Here is a 24,186-nt window from a genome sequence, read left to right as displayed (position 1 = left end):
ACTTGACACTCTCGCAAGAGAGGGATGAAAGGTAGAAGATGTTGCATTCCTGTGACGTACACGGTAGCATGGCAGATGGCAGAATCTTTGACGGCATGCTCAAGTTTGCCGCTGGAGGAGAGAATTTATTTCTACGGCTAATTGCATCGAAGAAAATGTGATGTAATTTCAATGTATCGAGTGCACTCTCATTGAAATCTTTATATATTGTAATTAAATGTTTTCATACAAATATTGATTGTCAAGTTTAACATTTGTCTTCCGAACTCGTTTGAATGCTTTCAGCATATACGTGCAGTGGAAGTTTTTAATAAATTTTATTTTTGAAAATTAATCACAATTTAGATACATTAAATTTTTAAAGAAACTTAAAATAGCCCTTCGACTGTTTTTTCTTCACATGCGTCCTTTCATATTTTAAACTTCTTGCTTTCCGTTTATAGATCGTAGACCGTAGATATAAAGTATATAAGAACAAAACTTGAATGGAAAATCGAAACCATTGATTTTCAATCGTACTTGTACAAAAAGTACCAACCAACACACAATCTCTCGCTGCACTATCGGATAGAACGATGCTCTCGAGACAGATGACGTCTCGTAAAGTGGAGAAGTGAAATGGGATCGAATAATGCACAAAAGGTTGATGATCCAAAACAGGCAGCTTCGAAGGTACGAAACGAAATAACATCGCTTCCAGCACCACCACATGTCAGTTACGATGCCCGTTTGAACGTCAATTTTTCCACTGCGCTATGGAATAGACGAAAAAGAAAACTGTTGGTAAAAATTTGGTCCAACAAACCACAAAAAACTTTGGGCGACATATAGCAGAATCGCACATAGACACAGAGCAGTGGATCGAGAAAAACAAAACCGAACGAGCAAAAGCACAATGGTGCAGTAGAAAATAATGAAAACGATGGAGAAGTTACTATGCCGGGACAAGAAAAAAAAAAACGAAAAGATAGCGCAATCCAAGAGAAAGAAGAAAGACGAAAAAAACCTCTAACCGTTAATGATTCAATAAATGATAAATTCGCAAAACGGTGTGTTCCAGAGTGAGTCCGGAAAGGGGTGGGTGTGGGGGGACCCGGGGGAATGTTTCGGTGGCTTACGAATGGTGATTTTGCTAGTCGATTTAATGTAGTTATGTAAAGGAAAAACTTTGCCCAACACACGGCGGAGTTACACTCATCCAGACGAGTTAGGCTTTTGCCGGCACTGCTCTGCCGGCTGGTACGGTGCACGCCTTTTTGTTGTTCATTTATCGAAAAACGTGAGGCAGTATTATGATGAAGATAAAACAATGCTGCCAAAAATATTCAAAGCGCGCCCTGGAATTATCGTGGGGCTGGGAATGATATTAATTCATCTCGGCGCTCTTATGTGGAGAGCAATTTTTCCACCGTCAGACAAAGTGGGAAAACCTCATGGAAAGGCGGATCAATCAAGTTGATGAACAATTTATGTGATAAAATGGCATTTATAGGCAAAGAGATAATAGTAAGTGTCTATGTGGGAAAATGTTATACAAACAATTGTGAAATAATATTCACAGATACATTCTTTTGTGGGAAAACAAACCACAAAATGTTTAGTCTCTAAAATGTGCAAGATATTAAGAAAATCACACCAGACAACAAGGTTTTACAGGTTGCTCTCAAAGAAATAATGAAAATTAGATACTTGAAAGTATTAACTTCAATGAGTAACAAATTACATAAACAAATATATTCCTGTAGCAACGCTTAAACGCTAGATTGAAGTGCTAAGTTCTTCGAATTGTAGAAAACCCAAAAGCACAATCTAAGCAAAATAATCACGCCTATCGATTAGACGCAAAAGACATCGAAATTGAGTAATTTATAATTCAATCTCAAACACAGTCTTTCCCAAATGTCCATGACACGGTAAAGTAGGAATAGAAAGACCCGTCTCAACTTCACTGGTGCGTTCCAGTTGCCCAAAACGGCTCCCCCAAAGCAAATGTCGGTCGGGTCGTACTAATTGAAAATAGAGCATGCAATGAATGGTTGGAATGTTTCCAGTTGCTCAAAATGCATCAGAGCACTACGACTACTACCAACCACACCATCATGCCATCAGCTGTAGGGTACCCCTGCTCTAATCGTCCTCATTTCTGCTATCAGTGACACAGTGATGGAGGAAGGATACATGGAAAAGTCGCGATTGGTTTTCTTCCAATCTAATTTCATTTTCATAGGCTATCGAGCTGTCGTTTTCAGTAAGATGGGATGATACCCGTAGCACACCTGTTCACACGAAATTAAAAAAAAACAACAGGAATGCATCTACAGTTCTACAACGAAGTTAACCAACACGCGGCTAACACTCGCACGCTGAATTTCAACCGTTGCGATAGTCCTGTGCCTCCGTACACTGCCACACTCGAGCCCGCTAGTTGCTTAATATATTTGCCCCCTTTTTTGAGTTGTTATTGAGCAGCACATTCCAAACCGGGGCTGTTTCGTCCCTGCCCAGGCCACAATTGGTGAGACGATGTTGGAAAAACTTCCTTCGCATAGCAACCCTCATTGGTGGTGGTGATGGTGGCGATGTCAGCCCTCCTCTTAACGGGCTACAAAAAGGTTGGTTTGTTTTGTCGATAAAATATTTAAAATCAAGCATAGTTTTGCGCTAGTTTTTCCCCGTGGCTGATGCCGTGTTAACTTTCTGTATCTTTCGCAATGCGTTTGCTAACTCTTGCCGTAGTCAAACTGACGGAGACAACACTCACCTTCGGATGCGCCAGAGGACTTTTTTCACGTTCTTCGGCAATTTCCACCAGAAGGCAAAATGAAAACAAAACTATTCACCAACAAAATGGACAAAAGCAAAACCTTTGTGTCCTCAGTGTCCTCCAAAGATGGAACGAAATGTCAAATGTTTTAGGATTCTTCTTTTCGTAGCCTGCCTCGTCTGGGGTGCATCTAAACACGTGGAACCGGTGGAACGTCGTGTTGCTGCGGTTTCCACTTTTTGCACACCTTCAACAACCGTTTTAATTCAAATTAATTCGGGCAAAGCAACGGTTCGACCTCCCTCCGGACGCACACACCTGACGTTCGCTTCTCTATTTCACGCACACCCACCGTTCACACATTGCACGTTTACGCGGTACGAAGTACACCGCGTTTTCACTAATTTCCCTTTCAACAATTGAACAGAAAAAAAATATTAAAACACACCCTCCAGTGCACGTTGTCCCAATGGCGGGGTGGGATGTGTTTTTTTTTCTAACTCCCTCTCACTATTGCTCCTTCTCTTCTGCCGGTTTTGCGGTGTGCGCGTGGGGAAAGCTTGCACTTTTCTATGCTTCTGCCCCGGTTTAGAGGGTTTTGTTTTCCTCTCACATGCACTATCAAACGCACGCACGCACACACACAGCCACACACACACACACAAACAAATTAAAACCGAAACACTTCAAACTAAAATTTCGCGATGATTGCACGTTTGGTAGTAGCACCGCTTAACCGATAGGAATTCGATTTTCTCGTTACGCGGTACGGGCACACTGACGATCACGACCAATACGAAACGTTCGCAAAAGGTGACAAATGAATGGAGAATTAATTTCCACAGCCTTCTAAGACACACCTGCAGCGGGACGTACCTTCCCGTTTCGAGTGTTTCCGGTAAATATTATCTTTTTTAAATTAATAAAATATCCAACGTAAAATAAAAAAAAGCTAACCTGCTTGATCTGTCTGTTTTTCACTACTGTACACTTCCGTTTCTTACGTTGGACCGGGCCCGTTCGTACGAAGCGCTGACACTGATGATAGGAGGAAATACGCGAGAATATCGAAAGACGGACCAAGCGAACAATCAATTCCGTTCACGCGCGCGAAGAAGCACGACTGCGTTCGACTACGGCTTGCATTTCACGACTGTGCTCACCGTAGGAAGGTTGCGGCATTTTTATGTTGTGTGGTACAGTGCGTGGTGTAGTTATGGTGCTATTCAAGATTTGATTTTTTAAATAAATCATCGACAGTAGTTAATGAAGTTATTTATCTCTATCAATTATTTGCCTTAAAAAGTTGCATCTCTAGAGTGCTTATTTTAAATAATTTTTGTTATAAAATTAATGACTATATTTTTAAAGGTTTCTTGTAATTCAGAGCAAGGTATCGTAAGTATCATCAATACGCAATAAATGATTACTCATATCAATTGAAATTATTTTAATCTACACTCCCTTAAGATCTTGCTATCATATTATTCATATTATTTTTGAATAACTCAACAATTTACTTTCATAGTTTGACGACACTGGCCTTTTAAAGTTTATGTAAGTTTCGTAGTTTTTAGATTTTCTTAAACAAATTAAATAACGTGTATTCTTATTCCTACGGACACCACTGTAGCTAGAGTAGCAAGGGGCAAAATATACCTTCAAAATAAACTACAGCTTTTAACGGCAACATTGTGCTGTGTTGGGAGTGTCATTATTGTTGCAATGCGAGGATATACTGTTTAGATAAGTTTAAATTTAACTAACAAATAACGAAACCGTGCCGTAAAATGTTTATGATGTAAAGTGAAACATTTTGCCGCATTCGCATTTTGCCCCATTTCTCTCTGCTCTTTGTGCTGAGCAAGGGCTTCGATCGCAGGAACAGTCGTTGCCACAGCAACGTGTTCATTTCCATACACGTTGCCCATTCGCCAAGGGTGTCGAACACAAGATTGTTGGGTACTGAACTGACGATTTTTCAATAGGAAATGTTTGTAATTAAAAGAGAAACGCACTCGCAGATTAATTTGATGGTAATTTTTAATACTTTTTGTCGTTATTCGTTATTATACAAAGGCGTATATAACATGTTGAGTTTTGCTATAAATTGCAAGTTTGAAGGTCTATTGAAATATAGGTCTATTGATTTTTTAATCCGTTAATTCAAACATTTATTACATACATTTATTTACTCTTTGCAAAAAGTTTGCTAAATCAAACTTTAATTTCCTCTACGATTGACATGTGTCGATTGAGTCCGTTCGTGATCATACTGCCGACAAATTAACTATTCGAAATCGAAATCTCCAAACACCCATTACCGGCACGTGGGACCATCATTTATATACCACTAAATGAACAATTTTCGAACTGTAAACAATATAATCACTGTCAAAGGGTGAAAAACAAATCTAGGTGTAATTATCCGGTACTATGAAAGCACACACACAGCATTCAATGAGTCGAGAATTCTCTCCGGAAATAGCAAAAATAAGCTTTTGCGAACGACTGGAACAGTCGGACAGGACAGGAATTTCTATTTTATTGCACCAACCGATCGAGACGGTGGAGTCGCTTCGGGTGAAATCATTCTTTCCACTCCAAAGCACCATTCGTGGCCGAGCCACGTGCGAAGAAATGGCACACTTTGCAAGGCAATTATAAAATGTGCTCGGGAAGAGGAATTCACACCATCCGGGCCGGTGATGAAGAAGCCTAAAGACTGCGGCCCAACCATGTCGACGAATGAATAACGACGGGCGCCAGTGTGCTCATTAACAGATGGAACCCGCTGGCGGTATCGATGGTCGTACATTTAGGGTTTGTGCTAACTTCGTTTTTCTTCATTAGTTGATTTAGATGATTATTCATGGCCTTAAATACCAGGAAGAAAGGTGCTGCCTGTTTGCTCGCTCCTCCTTGGAGACAACCAGCAAGACACCGACAGGAATGTCAGCCCGCGGATACCGCGAACAAGACTGCGCAAGGTACTCCCCAGTCTGAGCGGTCTGGACGCGGGACGCTTTGGCCGGAGTCTGTGCAAAGGGACGCACTGCGCAGTGCAGTGCAATTGAGTGCAGAATAGTTGCTGATGATCGATATTATAAAGTTTGATTGATACGCGTTAATGGTGCGTCCCCGGGAACGTAGGGTTTACAGTTAAAATGACCCAGCCCATGCGCACAAGTTCTAATTCCGTCAGCAGGATGAGCAACAGACAAGCGCAAACGAAGCAAAGAATCGAAAGACGACAAGATGCACCGGGTAAGATGTTTTCAATCCGGCTATCCCGTTTTGCCGCTGCAATGGGATGTTGAATGGCCATGACCGAAAGCAGTTGTGGGCGCCATCTCGACCACATACAGTTTGTCGGTCACGGTTGTTTACGGTGTGCGAATGGACCACGACTTTACACTTTCGACGGCTGTCAGGAATGCAGCAGCGATGGGTTGGAGTCGTTCGATTAAGCTTGACGACTTTATGCGGTATTTTCTATGCTTGGGGGAAAACCCAAGGTGAGTGATCTTCCACCTGCGTTCCTAAGCAGGGCGACGAGATGGCCAGTTTGGGAATAAATAGATAAATAGTGGTAAAGTTGAAACAAGTTGTATTTCATTGTACAAATTAGTTTTTGAAATCTTTAAGCAATGCTGAAGGTGAGATAAAATTAACGAATTTTTTAAGTACATCCCTCTAGGGATTTCGAGCAAATTCTCCAGAGCCACGTGGCCGTCAACGATCAAGCGATCAGGAACGGGCGGGAACAGCTACGCGGTGATGGACGGAATCGATCATTTCCATTAATCATCCCGAAATGATTGTGCCATCGACCGGCGTCCAACCGGCGTCCGATGTGTCAAAACATGTCGATCAACAATGGCGCCCAGACCCGAGGGTACACCGCACGACAGGGCATGGCAGAAGCTGCAGCATCATGCTCGATCAGTTGGGAATTCGATCAGCGATCGGGTTTATGGCGCCTCGCCGGGATCTCGGGGTCGCCACGGGTCGTCAGGGGTATGCGAGCGAAACGTCGCGTGAGACACCTCACGATCGTTGATTAATTGTCGGAGGACTCCCGAATGGATGGGAAGGTCCGAAGAATGCACACGGTAGTAGTAGAAGAAGAAAAAACGGCAGACACACCAAACAAACCTGTTCGTGGACCGACATCAGACGAACCGGTAACCGGCGTTGGCCGGCTGTAAAGTGAAGAATTATAACGGACTTATTCCGTTCCAGGCAGCGACCCGGGTCCAACGCAGTGGAATGGAAGGCATGAACGTTCCACTGGAGGACATTCCAAACATACCCCACCCATCTCTTTCTTTCATTTATTGCACCCCGTGGAAAGCAAAACAGCCTTCGGGACGTCTGCATCTTCCACCGGAGGATATTTTTAGCGGAATAACGCGTTCCCTTGCCTCGTCATACACCGAACCGTCCGAGCGCCGGTCGCGTGTTCCGGATTCTTTCGATCGAGTCGAGGCGCCAACGAAACCAGGTTTCACTTCCTGTTGTCGATGCTCCGACCAAACTGTGTATCTTTCACCAACCGTCGAAACCTGACGTCAGACGTCTGATACAAGGCGAAGATTTGGGTCGTATTTAACTGATCCTTATCGCTGTATCTCTCCTTCGTCCTCTCTCTCTCTCTGTTTCTTTCTCTTCTCTTGAGACTAATTTTTCATACACAACAAAAATGACATTGAATCGGAGGACACTTCGGGGTGTGGACACTAAGTAACGTATCCTACCGGTGCGCTGGACGTCAGACGTTTGACGATGGCTTTCTACCGGATATTGGGGCACGTGACTGGCGCCTCGGTTGGGTTGGTTGTTTTGAGGGAAAGGTGGTTTTGGGGATGATAAATGACCCTGACAGATGACTTTTTCGTACAACATTGAGTGTAACATCTTCCTTCAGAGCGTCTTCAAGCAACCTTCTGCATGGGAAATTATTAAAAATTTCACGTGTAATTTGAAAAGAAAATGCTAAGTGAGCTTTAAAAAGTGAAGTTTTGTTGGTCATTTTGCCTTATTTGGCGGAACGTCACAATCGAACCATTTTCAGACGTCCACTGCAGATATATTTACACATTGCTGTTATTTTGGCAACAGAAAACTCCGCCAGTTTATTTTTAGCAATTAGGTTTAGCTGACGCATCGTTTTAACCTCCAATGGCAATACTGTAAACTTCCCTTCATTTATTGGGAGCTAAAATCACCTCATCATCGAACGACATTATCGATTGGTTGCTGCCAAAATGTCTACTGAAACAGAAACAATTGAAAACAATAAAAGCAAAATAAACTTCCCCAACTTGAATGAAATTGTTTCCAAAGGGTGTTGTTCAATTCATCAATATTTGAGAAAGAATTGACATCGACAGCAGAACTGAGGCTGAGAAGCTTCCAGTGCGTACTGTCCCAGCCAGCTCAGCAAAACGGATGGTATGATGTGGCGGTGGCGTCCTAAACATAATACCTACAATAAAACAAAACCCATCAAACTTGCAACGGTTGCAGTTGCCACCGGTTTACACCACAAGATAAGCCGGACAATCATCCGATGTCCATTCGTGCGCATGCATAACCACCAAAGGGTTGTCCGTCTGTCCAGCGAAACCATTGCCACCGATGTGCGCGCTCGAATTGCAAGTGCATTGCTTTGCATAATCGGCACGGTACTGGTTCGTCCATTCATAGAATTACATCGATCTGGCAGTACGCTCTCCTCGCGAGACGTTGACATGACGGTTTTGTGCAGTTCCCAGCGATTGGGAAAAGAAAACGTAGCGTCTTGGGGTCCAATTTCGTCCGAACAGGAAGCGAACGGGCGGGGTGTTGGACGAACATCGGCGACGGACGACAAATTGGCGCGCTTCGATATTCGACGCCGTATGGATGTGAATGAAATGGTCAAAGAAATATGCCACGATACATGAACTAGAGTCACCATCATTGAGAATGTATTGTTTTAGCCACCCATTTTGTCATAGCAACAAGAATACGCACACGATCTTCTGGACGTGAGGCTTGCTACGCTTAACCTGTTTTGGAGGGATTTAAGTTTCCCGCATTCCGGAAACTCCCCTGATGACACAATTTCATAGGACGGACAGTAAAATGCTTTACAATGCAAGTTATTCAATTAAAAGTTCACACTTCACTCACAGTTTTCTCTCTCTGGCAGTAGCCTTCCTAAAATCTGTTACTAGGATCAACTTACAACGCATCTGTGAAATGTAGGTTAGTAGTTGTTTAGACTTTAGCATCTTTGCCCGCTGATACATGTGCTTCCGTTGGTTGGCTTTCGATTGCGTAATATTACACCACACATTGTTGTGTGATTAAGCGTGCTGACGCGTTGTGTGGAGTTATGAATGAACATGATGACAAATGGTTACATATTAACGATTGCCGTTTGAGAATGCTCTGGGTTACTATGCCGATATGATAGGAAGGAAGGAAGTATTTTATGCATATTCAAATTAATTTCTGGATCCTACGATAATTTCCATGCTGTGTATTGATTTGTTGAAACAGTAAAAAAGCTGCCGAATATTTTTGGGCTCCTAACCAATCCGCCAGTTGAAAATTGTTTCCTTCCTTTGCATAAGGCAGCAGCGTGTATGCCTCACAGTCAAGGTTGCCTGTTGTTTCACGACCACCTGCGAAAGGTACTCCGAAAGGACGGCAGGCAAAATCGATATGCCGAAGCGACTCACCAGAACATACTTATGACCCTGCGGAAGATAAATGAGCTACACGGTGTAGTACACTAGTATATTTAGTAAGAAGAATGAAAGCACTACAACAGACAGAAACAAAAACCGAGAAAAACACATTCGTGCTAGTGGTCAATTTCTTCAAGCCATTCCACCCGGGTCCAATGTTTTATGTGCCGGAACACAGTACACCGCCATAGTGTTCCGCTTCGAGCTGTAACAGAAAAAAGGAGCACACGTACATAATTTCTTTCATACACCCAAACCGATCGAGACACACGGACACAATTGTGATGCTTTTGCAATACGACTGTTAGGCGTTTCCGGGTGTTTTTGTGAGTTTATTTGCTTTTAAAGTATCGCTTTTCTCGAACCATTCTGTGGTGTTTGCTGCCGATGACAGCTACGTCACTTGTGAATCTTTCAAATACATTATGTTCATTATTTGCAATGCGCCTTTTTGGGAGGTGGTCAGTGGAGGATCAATCTCCTTGGAGGTCCAGGGCGGAATTATAGTTGGGGTTTCTAATTTTAAAAACGATGATGGAGGGAGGAGGGCAGCCATTGAAGCCCTTGAAATGAGACAAAGTGAAAAGCGCAGTAAGAAGATAATGTTCTGATCGCTTTCTATGTACTGGCAATATTGTAGTCATTCTTTGGGGGATTTTAGGAGGAAACAGTTGCTCCTTCCACAATCGTTTCAAACATAGCTTTGTGCATCGACTGTTAGTAAAGTTCACGGAGACACCTGTGACGAATGTGTGTATAAGAATATAATCGAAATGTATATATGTGTATATCTATATATGTATAATATATCTGTATAGCTAGCTTTGTTTGATTTGGTTTATTTGCATCTCATGTCTCGTGTTTTGATAGAGTTAATGCTGGCTCCGTTGTTTAATGTTTCTTCTTTTTTTTTGATAAAATGATCAGATAGTATAGTTTACAATATCACACACATCCATTGAGAGTAGCTGAGAATGATACACAAGGGCGATGTAACTTGCGATCGGGAGTAAGGTGCCATTCTGTGTTCTGACCCCGACATTGCGCAACTTTTGTTCGATTTAACTGCTTTGTTGTTGTGTTAAAGTGTAAATAATCTTCTTTTTGTGGGTGCCGCAAACATGTTTGAAATGATTTGCAAAATAGTTAACAAACTATGTTCCTCAATTATCCTGAATTAAATTTCCTTATCCTGAATTCCTTTTCTATCAGAATGTTATTTTAAAGTGTATAATTTTTATGGAAAATAATGAATTTTTTTGTGTTAAAATATTTCTTAATAAAACTTTGTGTTTTGTTACACTATTATTATAATACACGACCAGTAGATAAAAAGAAATAATCAATTAGATTTGTGTATTTCATTATCATTTCCGAATAATCAAACATCACTTGTTTATTGCTGTTAGTCGTGATTAACTTGTGCTGAATAAACTTGTTAAGATAATAATTTCCTTTTGTCTTACGTTGTTTTTGCTTTGTTAGATGTTTTTAATACAATCTCAATCTTTCATCTGCTACAATCTTGATCACATTCTTCAGTTTCATTCAAAAGGACTTTTCTCGCCCGCCCGCGCACTTTACGAACGCTTGCCTCAATTAACTAGAGTTTGTGCATTAGAGTTAGTGTGGATTTGGTTGTTTGTTTTATGAAACGTAACTATCTATATTAGTTTGTTTGTGTTTTTTTGTTGTGTTGCTTTTGCAAATTGTTTCATATTAAGGATTTCCTATCCTAGCATTACCGACATCTTATGTTTTGTTTACCGTATCACCACATTTTCCATTACCACCACAAACACGCCCACACCAAGAAGGTGCGTGCGCTATAGTTTTTATTAATATTTTTTCTTTTAGAGTTTTGAAATAGATTTATCGATAAAATTTAACAGTGAAACGTTTGTTAACTTGCCATTAAAAACCTTCTAACCGGTGTGCATTTTTAAGGGTGTTGTGTGCTGAGAGTTTCAGTTTTTATTTTACTTTAATGAACAGAGAGAGTTAGAAAACGGAAGTGTTTGATAGTAGATGAGATGCTGAGGAGTTTCACATGTCATGTTCGATGTATTGAATATGTTTCTCTTTTTAATAATGCACGCAACATTTGCAATAAGCAGGAATTAGCATGGAATGTCTCATATACATCAAGGGTAGGTGCAATGGAAAGTGCCTTGAGAGAACCAGGCTTTTGTGAAAAGGTGCAGAAAGTTTGGAGGTTTTGAATACATCTCGTAAGCTTAGTTGTGTGTATTTAGTGTGGATTTAAGCAGTTAAAGTACCAAATGCAATTGGATCGTGTGAGAAGGAGGTTCAGTGTCCTTGGTGCTTGAACGTCCTTAAACATGTTCCACAAACACCTTAACCGAAATAAAGTGGTTGTTCTCGTTTGTTGGAAAATCAAACGTCTTAACACACTAACATTTTTGTTTCATTAAAGATTCGTTGCGACGTTCCGTGGTGTTAAGAATGGAATAAACAGTTTCCGTTAATTTGTCTTTAAAAAGCAACGTCCAACACCAACATCCGCATTCACGTGTCGTAGGTAGTTAATGTAAAGTTTTTGCTTATGCCTAACACTGCACCCGTGTGCGTCATCGTTTTGTTGGGCAAATTTGTCCCCAACGATAAAAGTACAAGCAAATAAAGCTTACGGCTGAGAAGCCATTCGAATACGGGCAGTAGCACGTGACTTGTTATGTATTTCGGCCGTACGTAGTGTGATACCGAAAATGTCCTCGTGATAGCGATTTTCATCCTGCAAAGGAAGGTAAAAGGATTGCGTTAGAGAGATGCTTCTAGCGTTATAAAAAATGTTATGTTGGTTAAAGAAGTGTTTGACAGCGTTCTAAATATGGATTTGTGGATAGTAGGATTATTACGACAGCATTGCAAGCCAATAACCTAACCGAAGGACTTAACCGGTGCAATGCAACAATCGATTGTTCTTCAGCGCTCTTCCGTAAACAAACGCATTCAATCACCCGATCCCGACCTAGAGATAGTGGGAACCTTCACCGGTCAGGAGTAGTACGTGATCGTAATGCCGGCGGAATCGATCCGATCACCCCTCGGATCAATCGAATGAGCGCTGGTCGAACCGATAAAAAAAGGTGCAAGCATGAACTGATGGATGTCTCTATCACCGGGCGAATATCTTGGGGTACCTTCGGTGAGCACCACCAGTGGGACGTGCCGAAAGAAAGAAGGGGTGGCAAATACTACCCCCGCTCCCCCCCAGCACTTTGCACACTCATTTGAATGCAAGGGGATGATTTGAAAACACATTCGAGCGTCCGAGTTCATGCCTTTCAGTGACGGTCGCAACAAAATGGTTCAATTATTACTGCAGGCTGACAAATGTGAATTTAAAATGGTCGAAGCGCACGGCTGTGCAAAGGCGGCAATGGTGTTACTAGCTCATAAAATTTAATCACTCATTTAGCTAAATGGAGAGACGACGAGCAAGATTTATTGCGCACGTCCAGCAGAATGGTGCAAAGTTAACAAATTGTTTGTGAATATATTTTGCGTTAAAATAATTAATTTTCTAAACTTCACCTTTCAACACGCAAATTGCTTTGGGGGTTGTCGGTGGAGTACGAGTCATTCCCATTCGAATTACCAACACTCGCCGAAGCCCAATCAATCATTAAAATAAAAACATCTTCTCCTATCGCTCGTATCTAATCACACGACTGGCAATTAACTGGCGTCTAGTCAGATTCCCGTCTCATCTTGCGTGGTGCACGATTGTAAACAATATTATTAAAACACCCATCCAGCACACCTTCGCGCAAGGACACGTGGCATCGCTCATGTTCGGTTACGCCAAGAAACAAATGTTCGGCCGTACAAAACAAATTAAAACAGTACCGCTCGCACTGACACGCCGAGTGAAGATGCTTCGCTTTGCATTAACATTCCTACAGCTCATCTGTCACTGCAGATACGGTACCGCGCACGAATGGCATAAGATGATACGATCACGATCACGCTACTCACCCGCAACGTCAGCATGTACTTCTCCATTTCCGTTTCCGTGCGCTTTTCGCGCGTGGCCAGAATCTTGCGCAGCGTCTGGTACACGTGTTCGGCCATGGTGACATCGCCGCACACGTAGATGTGTGCCTTTTCCTGCAGGATGAGCTCGGAGATCGATTCCGCCTCCTTGAGGGCGAGATCCTGTACGTAGGTCTGAGAGTTTGATAAAATACCATCAATAGGGAGCACAAACAACGGATAAGGCTACGGGCAATGGTCAACACACCTTCGGAATGTTTTCCTCTCGCGACAGGGCCAAAAACACCCGATCGAGTACTCCGTTCTGTACCATCTCTTCCTTTTCGTCCCGGTATAGGTCCACGTTCTTCGTGCGACATCCAAAGAATAGCCATACCTTGGGAATCTGAAAGAACGAAAGAAAGCCATTCGGTTTGATTAAATCTTATCGATACAGTACTGATATATCCTTCTACCCTTACCTTACAGTCGACCATTTCCGTCTTAATGTGGTCCCATTCTTGCCAGAACGAGCGGAACGGTGCAATACCCGTACCGGGACCGATCAAAATGACCGGTTTGGTGGGATCTTTCGACATGTGGAACGACGGTGCACTGCGAACGAACAGATACATCTTATCGTCCGATTGCAGATTGGCCAAGTAGTTCGAGCACACGCCATAGTGTTCGGCACCTTCTCCGTCCTCCGCTCGGTACGTGACGATGGCTACCGTTAGATGGATTTCGTTCGAGTACTTTCTCGGCGAGGAAGAGATGGAGTAGAAACGTGGCTGTAGTGCATTCAGTTGTGCAACAAAGACTGCTGCCGGGGGACGACAGGATGGAAACTCTTCCAGCACTTCTAGCAGATGAGGCAGCTTCCAGTAGCGCCAATCTTCGTACACCGACGATTCCTGGAATGATCAATGAAGTTTAGAGGGAGAGATATATTCGAGCACTTTGAATAGTAATTGATCAGTCTGAAATGACTCACGTTAGCCAGCATCAGTAGTCTTTCTTCATCTGCCTTATCACCACAGCACGAGGCAAGATAGGTGAGCAGCTGTCTGGTCGGTGGTGTAGTAATGTCCAAGAATCGAGTCAACAGTGTACGGAGCGTACAGACGGGAAGTCGCTCATGAGGATCCCATGATTTGTACACACCTGTAGAGCAGCACAAATTATATTACTGAAGCAATCATCCATCAACTGATGCTGCTACAAAGACTCTTACCATTTTGTGTTTGTTTTTCCTTCAGAATTTGCAGTTGCAGCACTTCATCTGGGTCGTTCACACCAGTCAAGCGTTCGATGATTCCATCCACAATTTCTTTTCGATTAGCAGGGAAAATACCAACATGATCTCCTGGTTCGTAATCAATCTGTGCATGGAATGAAGAAATCCATCTATTAATTTGAAGTTAACATCAACAGAACCCTACAAATGTTCCTCTCTGCATCAAAAAGCTCTCGCAAGGGTAGCTTAAAGAGAGCTTTTCCAGGGAACTCATTGGTGAGTGCATACGAAGTAGCTTTTAACGGTTATTTTTTATGTCTTGTTTGCTTTGAAATATGACTCAGGTTTAAGTTTCCTAAACATCATTTATAAATTGTTTATTGCTGTAAAACATTAATTCTTTTCAAAAACAAAACAATGTTCTCTCACATTGAATTGGCGTTTACGAGAAAGCAACAAGTGTATTCGGGAAAGCAACACGTGAGTTCATCCAGTCGCTCGGGTCACTCACTCTCCGGAAAGCTGTTTTCCCAGCATCCAAAATTGGAGAGAGTTTTCCGGAGCAAAACAAACCCCATTTACATTTCCGCCTCCCCCAAATTTCCCCTCAACTTACCCCTTCGGCCATAATCTCAACCAAAATTGTTGACCGCTCCGTACCGTTCATCTCGCAGTGCAGATTGATTGGATTCCGTTTCACCGAGCATTCCATGGATTTCTTGTTGTGGAACTTGGACAGGGAACGATCGAGCGATTCGTACTCGCTGACCGGTGCATAGCGGACCGTATTTTCCGACAGCTCGCTCTGCAGCGCAAAGGCCGCATCCGAGAGCGTTTCCTCCGGGTCGAGGCAGAACGTTTCGCAGGCGATCTGTGGGATAAGAACGCTTGGAATGTCATCCACAGCCATTACGATCGGAGCATGCACACTACCTTGAACACCTCCGGCGCCCACTTACGGAACGCTTGCTCCTGGCCACAAATTTCGTCACCCGTCGCCATCTTCATCAGCCGCTCACCGCCTAGCTCACCGAGAATGTTGTCAATGTACTTACCGAAGGCGCAGAAATTTGGATAGGCGGACGAACCGAGGGCAAACACCGCAAACCGTACGTTCGACAACGGGCCAAACGTTTCCTCCGACAGTGTGTCCGTCGTGGAGCCGCGAAGCGAATCGAGTCGATCTATTTTACGACCACCCATTGGACCGAACTTGCCCAAATCGCTGCGCGAGTTGGCTTTGATGAACGACTTGGAGGAAGCGGCAATCGTCAGTTCGCTGTGCGCCTGATGGTGGCCACTTTCGTGTAGCTTCATCGCGTATAGATCCTGGGCGAAAAGCTGGAAAATAAGAGTGCAATGGGTTTTCATGCTTTTGTCAACAAAATCATCATAATGTAAATTAAAAACATTGCCCTAAGACAATTAGCACATCGAAGTCCTAATGCTTCTGTGCTTCCTAATTTACTATACCATTTTTTTCTTTTTTGTATCCAACATGGCCTTTAAAGACTGTAAAATAAAACATGAAAATAAAAGTAAAAGAAATAAATAATAAAATCATAAATAACCTTTTGATAGGAGGAACAGCAATAAGCTCCCATACCATGCAAAAGCTTGTTAATTACACGGCAAAGCAAACTCTCGTACAATGTGTGTACAGGAAAACACTGTTCAAAAATGTTAGTCGTTAATTTGTTTAATATCGACACGTGCATTTGGAACGTGATTTCTTCACACTCAAGAATTTAAGTAATGAATAAAGATGTTTACGAATGTGTATAAAGATGCGTGTTAATGGATACCGTAATACATTCTGCTTCGGAACATTGATCCTACCGTGCCGTGGAAAGCACCAGACACGATGACATTTCATAAATAAAGATGAATAAACTCGCTACCCCCGGAATGATGATGGCACAACTGGCGGAGGCGGTGTTTTACTTTCGCCACTTTCGCAAAGAAAGACAGCGGGTTTTATTTATCTCACCGTGTGCCGTGAAGGAAAAGCATCCACTACTGGATGGCTTTATCGAGACCGACTCGGTGGTGGCACCGTTGGCGAAGTTGGGTGGCAGAAGCTTTACTCTCTTTGTTTGAAAATAAATGACACATCCTTTTGCCGTGTTCGCTGGCTTTTGCTTTGTCGTACGCACAACGGTGAAGTCTTGCGTGTGATGTTAAACCACCGGTTGACGTGTGATTGTTTGGGTTTGGGAGCTGGCACTCTTTCGGTCGCTTGTGAAGCTCCATTCATTATGCATTCACCACACGGGTGGGCCACAGTTTAAGGAAGCGAGGTTGTGTGAAGTGGTAAAACGAAACGAGCGTTAATGAAAATATAATTCGAACAACCTCACGCTGAACAAGAAGTTTGCGGTTTGGGCGATGTCTGTATTGTGCCGATGTCAATTTTGACAGCAAATTTTAATGATGGTCTAGATCGGTCTTTTCTCTCTTGATCTGTTTGATGATATTGTTGTCGAGGGATTAATATTTCAGTGTATGACAAATTTATGTAGTGAAGATTAACATTTATTACTGGCCTGTTTAATGCATTTAGTCATATCATAACCTCAAAAACACGTAATGCTGCCAGTAACGTTTTCCATAAAGCTGTGCAACCTTTTGCTTGCCACAATACCCTAAAAGATCATTTTCCAAAATTCTCTAATTGGGCTGCGGTTAGTAACAATTCATTACACCCAGCTCGTCTCCCAGACGCATATAATCAAAATGTTTTGCTTAGTCCATCCTCAGCATCACTGCGGTTTTTGCCTTACGTCTGCAATTTCTTCGCATCTAAAAGTCAAATTTGGGCCACCCAACACAACGACGTTCGATTCCAGAAAGGATGCGTACCACAAACCAAGAACATTCTTCTCGGAAGGTAATGTTAGTGCTTGCCCTTACAACTAGCATTAAGCGGAGGCCGTACCTCAGCGCACGACCGTTTCTGCTAATTTGAGGTTATTATTTTACATCGAAAGTGTGGTTAATTAAACACCCTCGTTGGAAGCATGATACCCTTCGTCCCATACGCGGCCCCTATTAGTCGTTAGTTCGGCGAAATAAAAACGCCACACGTTAGTCACACTGGGAGCGCTGGGTTACGATGCTGATGGTGGGTGATGGTGATGGGTGCAATCAATTCTTACCTCGCCATTCTCCGGGGGATCACCGTTGCCGAAGGTGGAAGCAACCACCAACAGTAGGGCTTCGTGTTCGATTGATGAGATGTCGTAATCCGACATGCAGTAGATCTGTAACGGAAAGCAAAACGTGAGAACATGAGAAAAATCGTAATGAAAGAGCCAACCAAACGAAGAAACATAAATGCAGGAAAATGAACATGTTAGCCCCTTTACCACCGAGTGTGGGTGGGCAACATAAATTACAACGAACAATAAATATTCTCCCCGTTGGCTCCCAATTTTCGTCGACGATTTGTGTTTGTAGTTAGGTTTCGTGAAGCGGAAAATGTTCTGCTCGATTGAAATTCGCTTCGGATTGGTGGGTGGGTCTGCGGTTGGACGGGATGCGAATGGAAGCGTTTAGTAAGATTGTTTCATTTCTTTTCCGTCGTTGGACGGATTGGAGCTCATGCGCCAGGAAGACTCATGATTGTTTTGGTTGCTGGATGTGCTATTATTGAACTACGCCGTAGCAAAACCCTTTTGTCGTAGACATTGGTTTATCATCGTTGGCTGATGAATTTTCATTCAACGGAGATGAAAAGGAAATTGTAAGGAAGATACCGTGCGATTAGCTCACAATACGTAAGTAAGAATTATTTTCTATTGAAAAGTCTTCAAAACGTAAAAATGATATCTAAAAATATATGTTCTTTACAAAACATACTCAAGGAAGGGTAATTTAATAAATATACAAGAGTTTTAAAAAGTGTAATGCATCCAAAAGCAGGAAATGCTCAAGATACGCGGTACCTCTTATACGCGGATTCGAAGATACTCGGTTATTGAAAATTTGACATTTGAGTTAGTTTATAGCACAAAATCTAAGCAAAAAAGGTTAAAAATTGATCGAAAATACCTTCGATGCCAGAAAAATCTCTACAGGACTGTCTGCACTTGAAAGAATTTTAATCTGGACGTTATCTCGGAACGTGCATTATAGCAATCATTAACACAGCAAAACAGTAAACTGAAAAACAAACATCGAAGTACCAGTGGACTGATGAATAGTAAACAAAAACAGAACACTCATCAGAATGTTTAAAACCATGAAGTATCCCAACATAAACACCTAAGAATACTGTCTGCGGTTTGTCTGAGCATAGATAACCTAGAAGAAAAATATTTGTCAAAACACAAAAACCCCAAAACCATTTCCAAACAACAAGCATCATTAGAAAAGTGCTGTTGCAAGCCAAACATAATGCGCTTTAAACTCACCCCCTTGTTGATTATTGGGTTTTCGTTCGAAAAATGAACGTTATGGAACGGTAACTATAAACACATTTAAAGTCTTTTTGCCAAATCTTGATAGCCAGGCAAGACTTAGATTGAATTTCGAAACGGAAGCTGCCTGAGTGCATTCTCTCTTTCTCTCTCTCTTTCTCTCCGCTCCTTTTGGGAGATCACAAAATCACGCAACATTTGACGTGTAAAAGTGGAATGGTTAAAAGAGAGAGGGTTGATAATGGAAAGTAGTGGAAAATAGTATCGTGATGGTGCTCTCCTCGGGAAACATAAAAATTTCCTCCACTCCTCACCAAAAATAGTCAGGAAGGTGGAACGAGAAACGAGTTAAGGGGTTTTGGTGAAAAACGATGAGTTGGCTAATTCTTTACCCTCAGCTGAAAGTGTTCCCGTCCCATGGGAGCCCATCATCCCAGGAACGTAAACAAGCTTTAACGTCAACATAACCTGCGCTTGTCGTCAAACATTCTACTCGCTCCACTGCTACTCTGTGCCGTTTAGTGTTTTGCAGCATATACGGACGAATTTACAGGTCCTTTTCGTTACGTTTTCCACATGCAGGAGCTGGAAAACATGCAACACGTTTGGTACGCTTTCGAGTAGCGAGTATGCAGAGTGTTTAAATTTTCCAAAAGAACGGTAAGACGTACACTTTCTTGGGGCGCTGGTACAGTACAACACCTTCTGAGTGAGTTGTACATCTTCGAGTGCTTTTTGAAGGAAAAACATTATAAAAAAAACTGTGACTCTGGTGTAAAACACGTATCCAGTGCGTTCTAAAGTAAAGCGTTTTCCCTGCTAGAAGGTGATTCGCTTTTAGTCGATATCTACTGAAGTCGGTGCAGGGAGACGAGAGCTTTCGTGAATATCTCGAGGGAGTCTCAAGAAGATGTTATTGTAAGCATGCTTCGCATAGCTGCGATGGAAACAAGAATGCTTCGCTCGCTATACTGACGCTGCACCATCCAAGAAAGAGTGCACGGTGAATATTCGAGAGCGATGCGATGGATAAGCGAATCGTTCTTTACGGGGTTGCGGTGTGAGGATACTGCTAAAAATGGGAAACCCAGTTGAGATAATTCAATTATTTCCTGCTCGGCTACCTGCTGTGAGGTTTGCCGCATTGATAGAATGATGCGGTAAAAAATGGCGAGCAAAAAAGTAAGCACTTCTGAATCGTACTCTGAATCAACAAAATTTAGACAATCAATGAAGATAGTTTAGGCAGTGATTTTAATTGTTTTGCTTATTGTCTTTTATGGGGAAAAATTGAGAATATTTCTGAATTTAATATCTTCTTCGACTATTAAAATGCATGCAACTTTAAAATCCCACTTTATCTTATATAAAGAAAACGATTTTAAATATCAATCTTTTCAATCAGTCATTCAAACATTTTCAATCAGTCTACCAATCTATCTACCAAAACTAGCGTGATATCTCCATCGAAATCGATTAGTAAACATGAATCCGTCCCTATCCGCACCTATCGATGACCTGCTGGATGAGATTACCCATACCGACACGTATACGACCTGATCACGATATCACCGGGCATTATTCGTTCGGATCAACGTATCCGCTTTCTTTCCAATCATCTCAACCAACCGACTGACCTAACCCGAAATTGACTCAACTATCGACGAGTATGCCGTTGCACTACACGCACGGGTAATAGAGCAAACAAGTAAACGGGAAGGTTTCTCAATCAAGTGGACTTACCTGTGCGTTGAACGCGTGACCGAGCAGTTCCACTAGCTGACGAGCGTACTGTTCCGAACGTCCAGTTTCCGTCGCGTACAGCACCGTCGCCTTGATCCGACGGGACAGAGCGCGTCCGAACAGTTTCGATGTAAATTTGACAGCTCTGAAAGAAAAGCAACAAAAACCCATTGGAGTTACACTGGTAAGAAGAAAACGCTACGCCAAAGTAGGGACAGCACAAAATGGAGATGAAGAATGTGAATCCTGATCGTTACTGGGAAATCGGTCTAAAGAAAACAAGCAAAAGCAATAGCAAAAACGCAACCAGCAAACATTGAACATGAGATTGCCACGAATGCCCCGCAGTGCAGTTAACGGCAGTAGCGCAACACGGACATGGTGTCCGCTCTGCCGGCACGTCGCACGGTCGTGTCACTTGGTTGAGACGGATTTTTCCATTCTTTTCCAAGGACTACGAAACACTTGCTTCGTGTGTGCAGTTTTAGTGCAGGATGCATATGCGATTGTGGAAAAGTTCGTCCTTTTTTTTATTATAGTTTTTCGCCATCTATCATCAAAGTGTAAAACGAATCGGCACATCTGCAACAGAGCGTTGGAGCGTATATCTTTTCCCGCCGCTGGTTTGTTTTTCTTGGCCAGAGTCAAGAAAACCAGTCGTTAAAGATGCAATTGCATGCTTAACGACAGAAAAATGGGAAGAGTTAAAGAAAGAATAACGATGGAAAGCGTAAACAGTTGGGCAGTTTTTATTTATGTTTCTATTGTTCACAGCCTTCTGGAGAGTGCTTTAATGGCACGCGGGACGAAAAAACATTTTCCAAGAAGATGTAGTGTCTTTCAAAAATCAAAATGAGATATGATGCTAGCAAGTTCTTAAAAAGTCGTCATAAGAGGCGTTTAAGCCAAAACTAACGACATTTAAATGGCATACAATCGAATTTTGATGATGATTTATTCATTTCACTCATTTATTCGCGCTCTGTCGATATGAAAACATGCTTTAAAATCTTTAAAAACACTGCACACTTCCGTTTTCATCTTTGTTTTGCTATGCAAAGGATCATTTTTGTATAACGATGCATTTAATGGAAGCTATTCGTTCTAGCCCATTCCTGCTTCTAAAGTGTTCATTTTATCCATTTAACTTTTTTTCCTCTTTGAAGCAATGTTTGTCCCCAAAATGGTCATTGAATTTGATTATTATGACATTTTTATTGGTTTCACTTTTGACCGTTTTCCTCACGAGCACAAAAATGGTGAAGCTTGTTTTTTTTTTGCTTTTTCAATCAGCAAGAGAAGATCGTCGAAGAGAGCGAGAGAGAGAGCGAGCAAACCGAAGAGGATGATAACAAAAAAATGGGAAAAAATCACCCCAAAAATTGCCATCTCCATTGAATCGTGTCGGAAAAGTGAACGATTTCCTCGAAAGGACCACGACCATCCCCTAGTGCGAGAGGAACTGAACGCTTCCCCGTCTATTTGAAAGTCACTTCAACTGTCGCCCTGGTGCCAAACCGGGAGCAGGTCAGAAAGTGTCAGGTCCCGGTGCAGATGCGAACGAATGAATGGTGCAAATTGGCTGTTATGTTAGCAATTTGACGATGATGGCAGTAACATGGCATAGTACCATGGTACTTCCTGTTCATCACGCCCGGTTTTTTTCCTCTTCTCGTTTTACCAAGAATCCCCAGTAGCATAGAATCATTTTTTTGTGGGTGTTTGTAAAATGTCTTTTGATTCTGCCTTTTTTTTGAGTTCACAAGTTTGAAGGTTCATGTTTTAATGTAGAGTGATTTCCATTCATTCATGACCGGTAGATTAGTTTGCTTTTTTGCTTGTTTTTTGCCGGCGGGCGGACAAACAACGCCGTGGAACGTGGGCCGTGAAACAGGTGGTTGTACGACGGCGTACGATGGTTTAGCCGGTCAGGGTACTTCAGCATGGCGTGCAATGATGTAGCGTGGATGTTTTTTTTATGACCAGCATTAAACTCTCTATTAGTACGGGTATTAAGCGATCGTCACTGAAGCGCGGTTGGGTCGCGCATCGTTGACCATGCAATTTTAGGATGGGAAAACACGTCCTTGTAAGGGTCTACATGACATGTTTTGTTTTTGAGTGATACAAAAAAAAGCTTTTAAAATCAATTAGTGTAAAGCCAACACAAAATTCAAGAGGCTTCGGACTATATTCCAAATTAATAGTAGGATGATGAGTGAATTTTCTACACAAGGGCTCTACAACTTTGCCAACCTTGAACAACCGTGCCTACCGGCGGGCTGTGACTTGAATTACAAATTAGCAATGCTCGAGGAAAGGGTTAAGTCATCTTCACGAAATATCACTTCTTGTTGGTCTCGAATAATTATTGGAGTTTGAGGTCTAAATAATATCTACTGTTGGCAGTAGCGTTACATGAAGCGTTACAGGGTCATTGGGATTATTGAAGGTCTTCAGTTAAGCATTTAGGCTTTAGCCAGGCAATCTTCTTCAATGTTTTCTTGGAGGTGGTGATTTTATCAGTTATCAGTTTATGGAGATTTATTAGCAGTTGATGTGCTTCATTGCAGTTTTGATGAAAATATCGTTCCATACTCCTTCACATGATACAAATTATCGCAATAATCAATTCAAACTAATTTTTAATCAATACGATCCTATTGAAATTGCCATGATTTCAAAGAAGTCTCACCCAAGAGAGGAAAATAATTTCCCCAACTCAAACGACTGCAAACAATTGAATGTTCCGTGGGCGAGAAACAACAACCGTTCCGTCCCAAACCGTGGTCCACTCCAAAATTCCACTCCAATTTCAAACAGAAACGTAGTTTTGCAGCCGGTTGCACATTCGATCGTCAGCAGAATGCTGCTGCAGCGGTACTTGTAAAGTCAAACGTGGAAGTTCCGTACGGTGGCCTTCGACCATTCGCTGCTATTACAGCTGCTAACCCAAAACCAATCGTTAGTTAAAAGCCGGCACACCTTTCGTTCGCTTGATCGGTCACCTTCGAGTGGTGGTTTTCGCTCGCACCGAAACAAAATATTCAATCGGTTGGGATGTTTTCGGTGGGTTCATGTTGTTGGCACACACCACCAGTGCAGGAAGGAGTGCAATGCTCCTGACAACACCGTTGATCACGATGTTCGGGGTGGTGCTTTTTGGGGATGAACATTCACTGGTAACGGTGCCGTTGTAAACGTAGGCGCCTGGGTGGCCTTTTCGGGGTGGTAAGCGAAATTGCACTCAACGCATTTCCATTAGCGGGAAGAGTTTGC

At 42.4% G+C, this 24,186-nt stretch overlaps 1 protein-coding gene across 1 annotated transcript in view; it reads right to left on the bottom strand.

The window, feature by feature from the left end:
• Positions 1–11,952: 11,952 nt before the first annotated feature.
• The window catches only part of LOC128300309 (nitric oxide synthase), a 49,547-nt gene continuing 37,313 nt past the window's right edge, over positions 11,953–24,186 (bottom strand). Inside the window, exons 10-19 of the mRNA XM_053036327.1 lie at positions 20,908–21,052; positions 17,902–18,006; positions 15,677–16,084; positions 15,360–15,614; positions 14,741–14,888; positions 14,501–14,670; positions 13,989–14,420; positions 13,775–13,912; positions 13,510–13,701; positions 11,953–12,262 (exon numbers count right to left, since the gene is read on the bottom strand). Of these exons, the coding sequence (XP_052892287.1) occupies positions 12,155–12,262; positions 13,510–13,701; positions 13,775–13,912; positions 13,989–14,420; positions 14,501–14,670; positions 14,741–14,888; positions 15,360–15,614; positions 15,677–16,084; positions 17,902–18,006; positions 20,908–21,052 (2,101 nt within the window). The 3' untranslated portion in view covers positions 11,953–12,154. The remainder of the gene's footprint in view (positions 12,263–13,509; positions 13,702–13,774; positions 13,913–13,988; positions 14,421–14,500; positions 14,671–14,740; positions 14,889–15,359; positions 15,615–15,676; positions 16,085–17,901; positions 18,007–20,907; positions 21,053–24,186) is intronic.

The sequence above is a fragment of the Anopheles moucheti genome, chromosome 3 (genome assembly GCF_943734755.1).
Source record: "Anopheles moucheti chromosome 3, idAnoMoucSN_F20_07, whole genome shotgun sequence".
Lineage (NCBI taxonomy): Eukaryota > Metazoa > Arthropoda > Insecta > Diptera > Culicidae > Anopheles > Anopheles moucheti.
The sequence above is the reverse complement of the archived record's forward strand: the minus strand, read 5'-3'. Positions and strand labels throughout refer to the sequence as shown.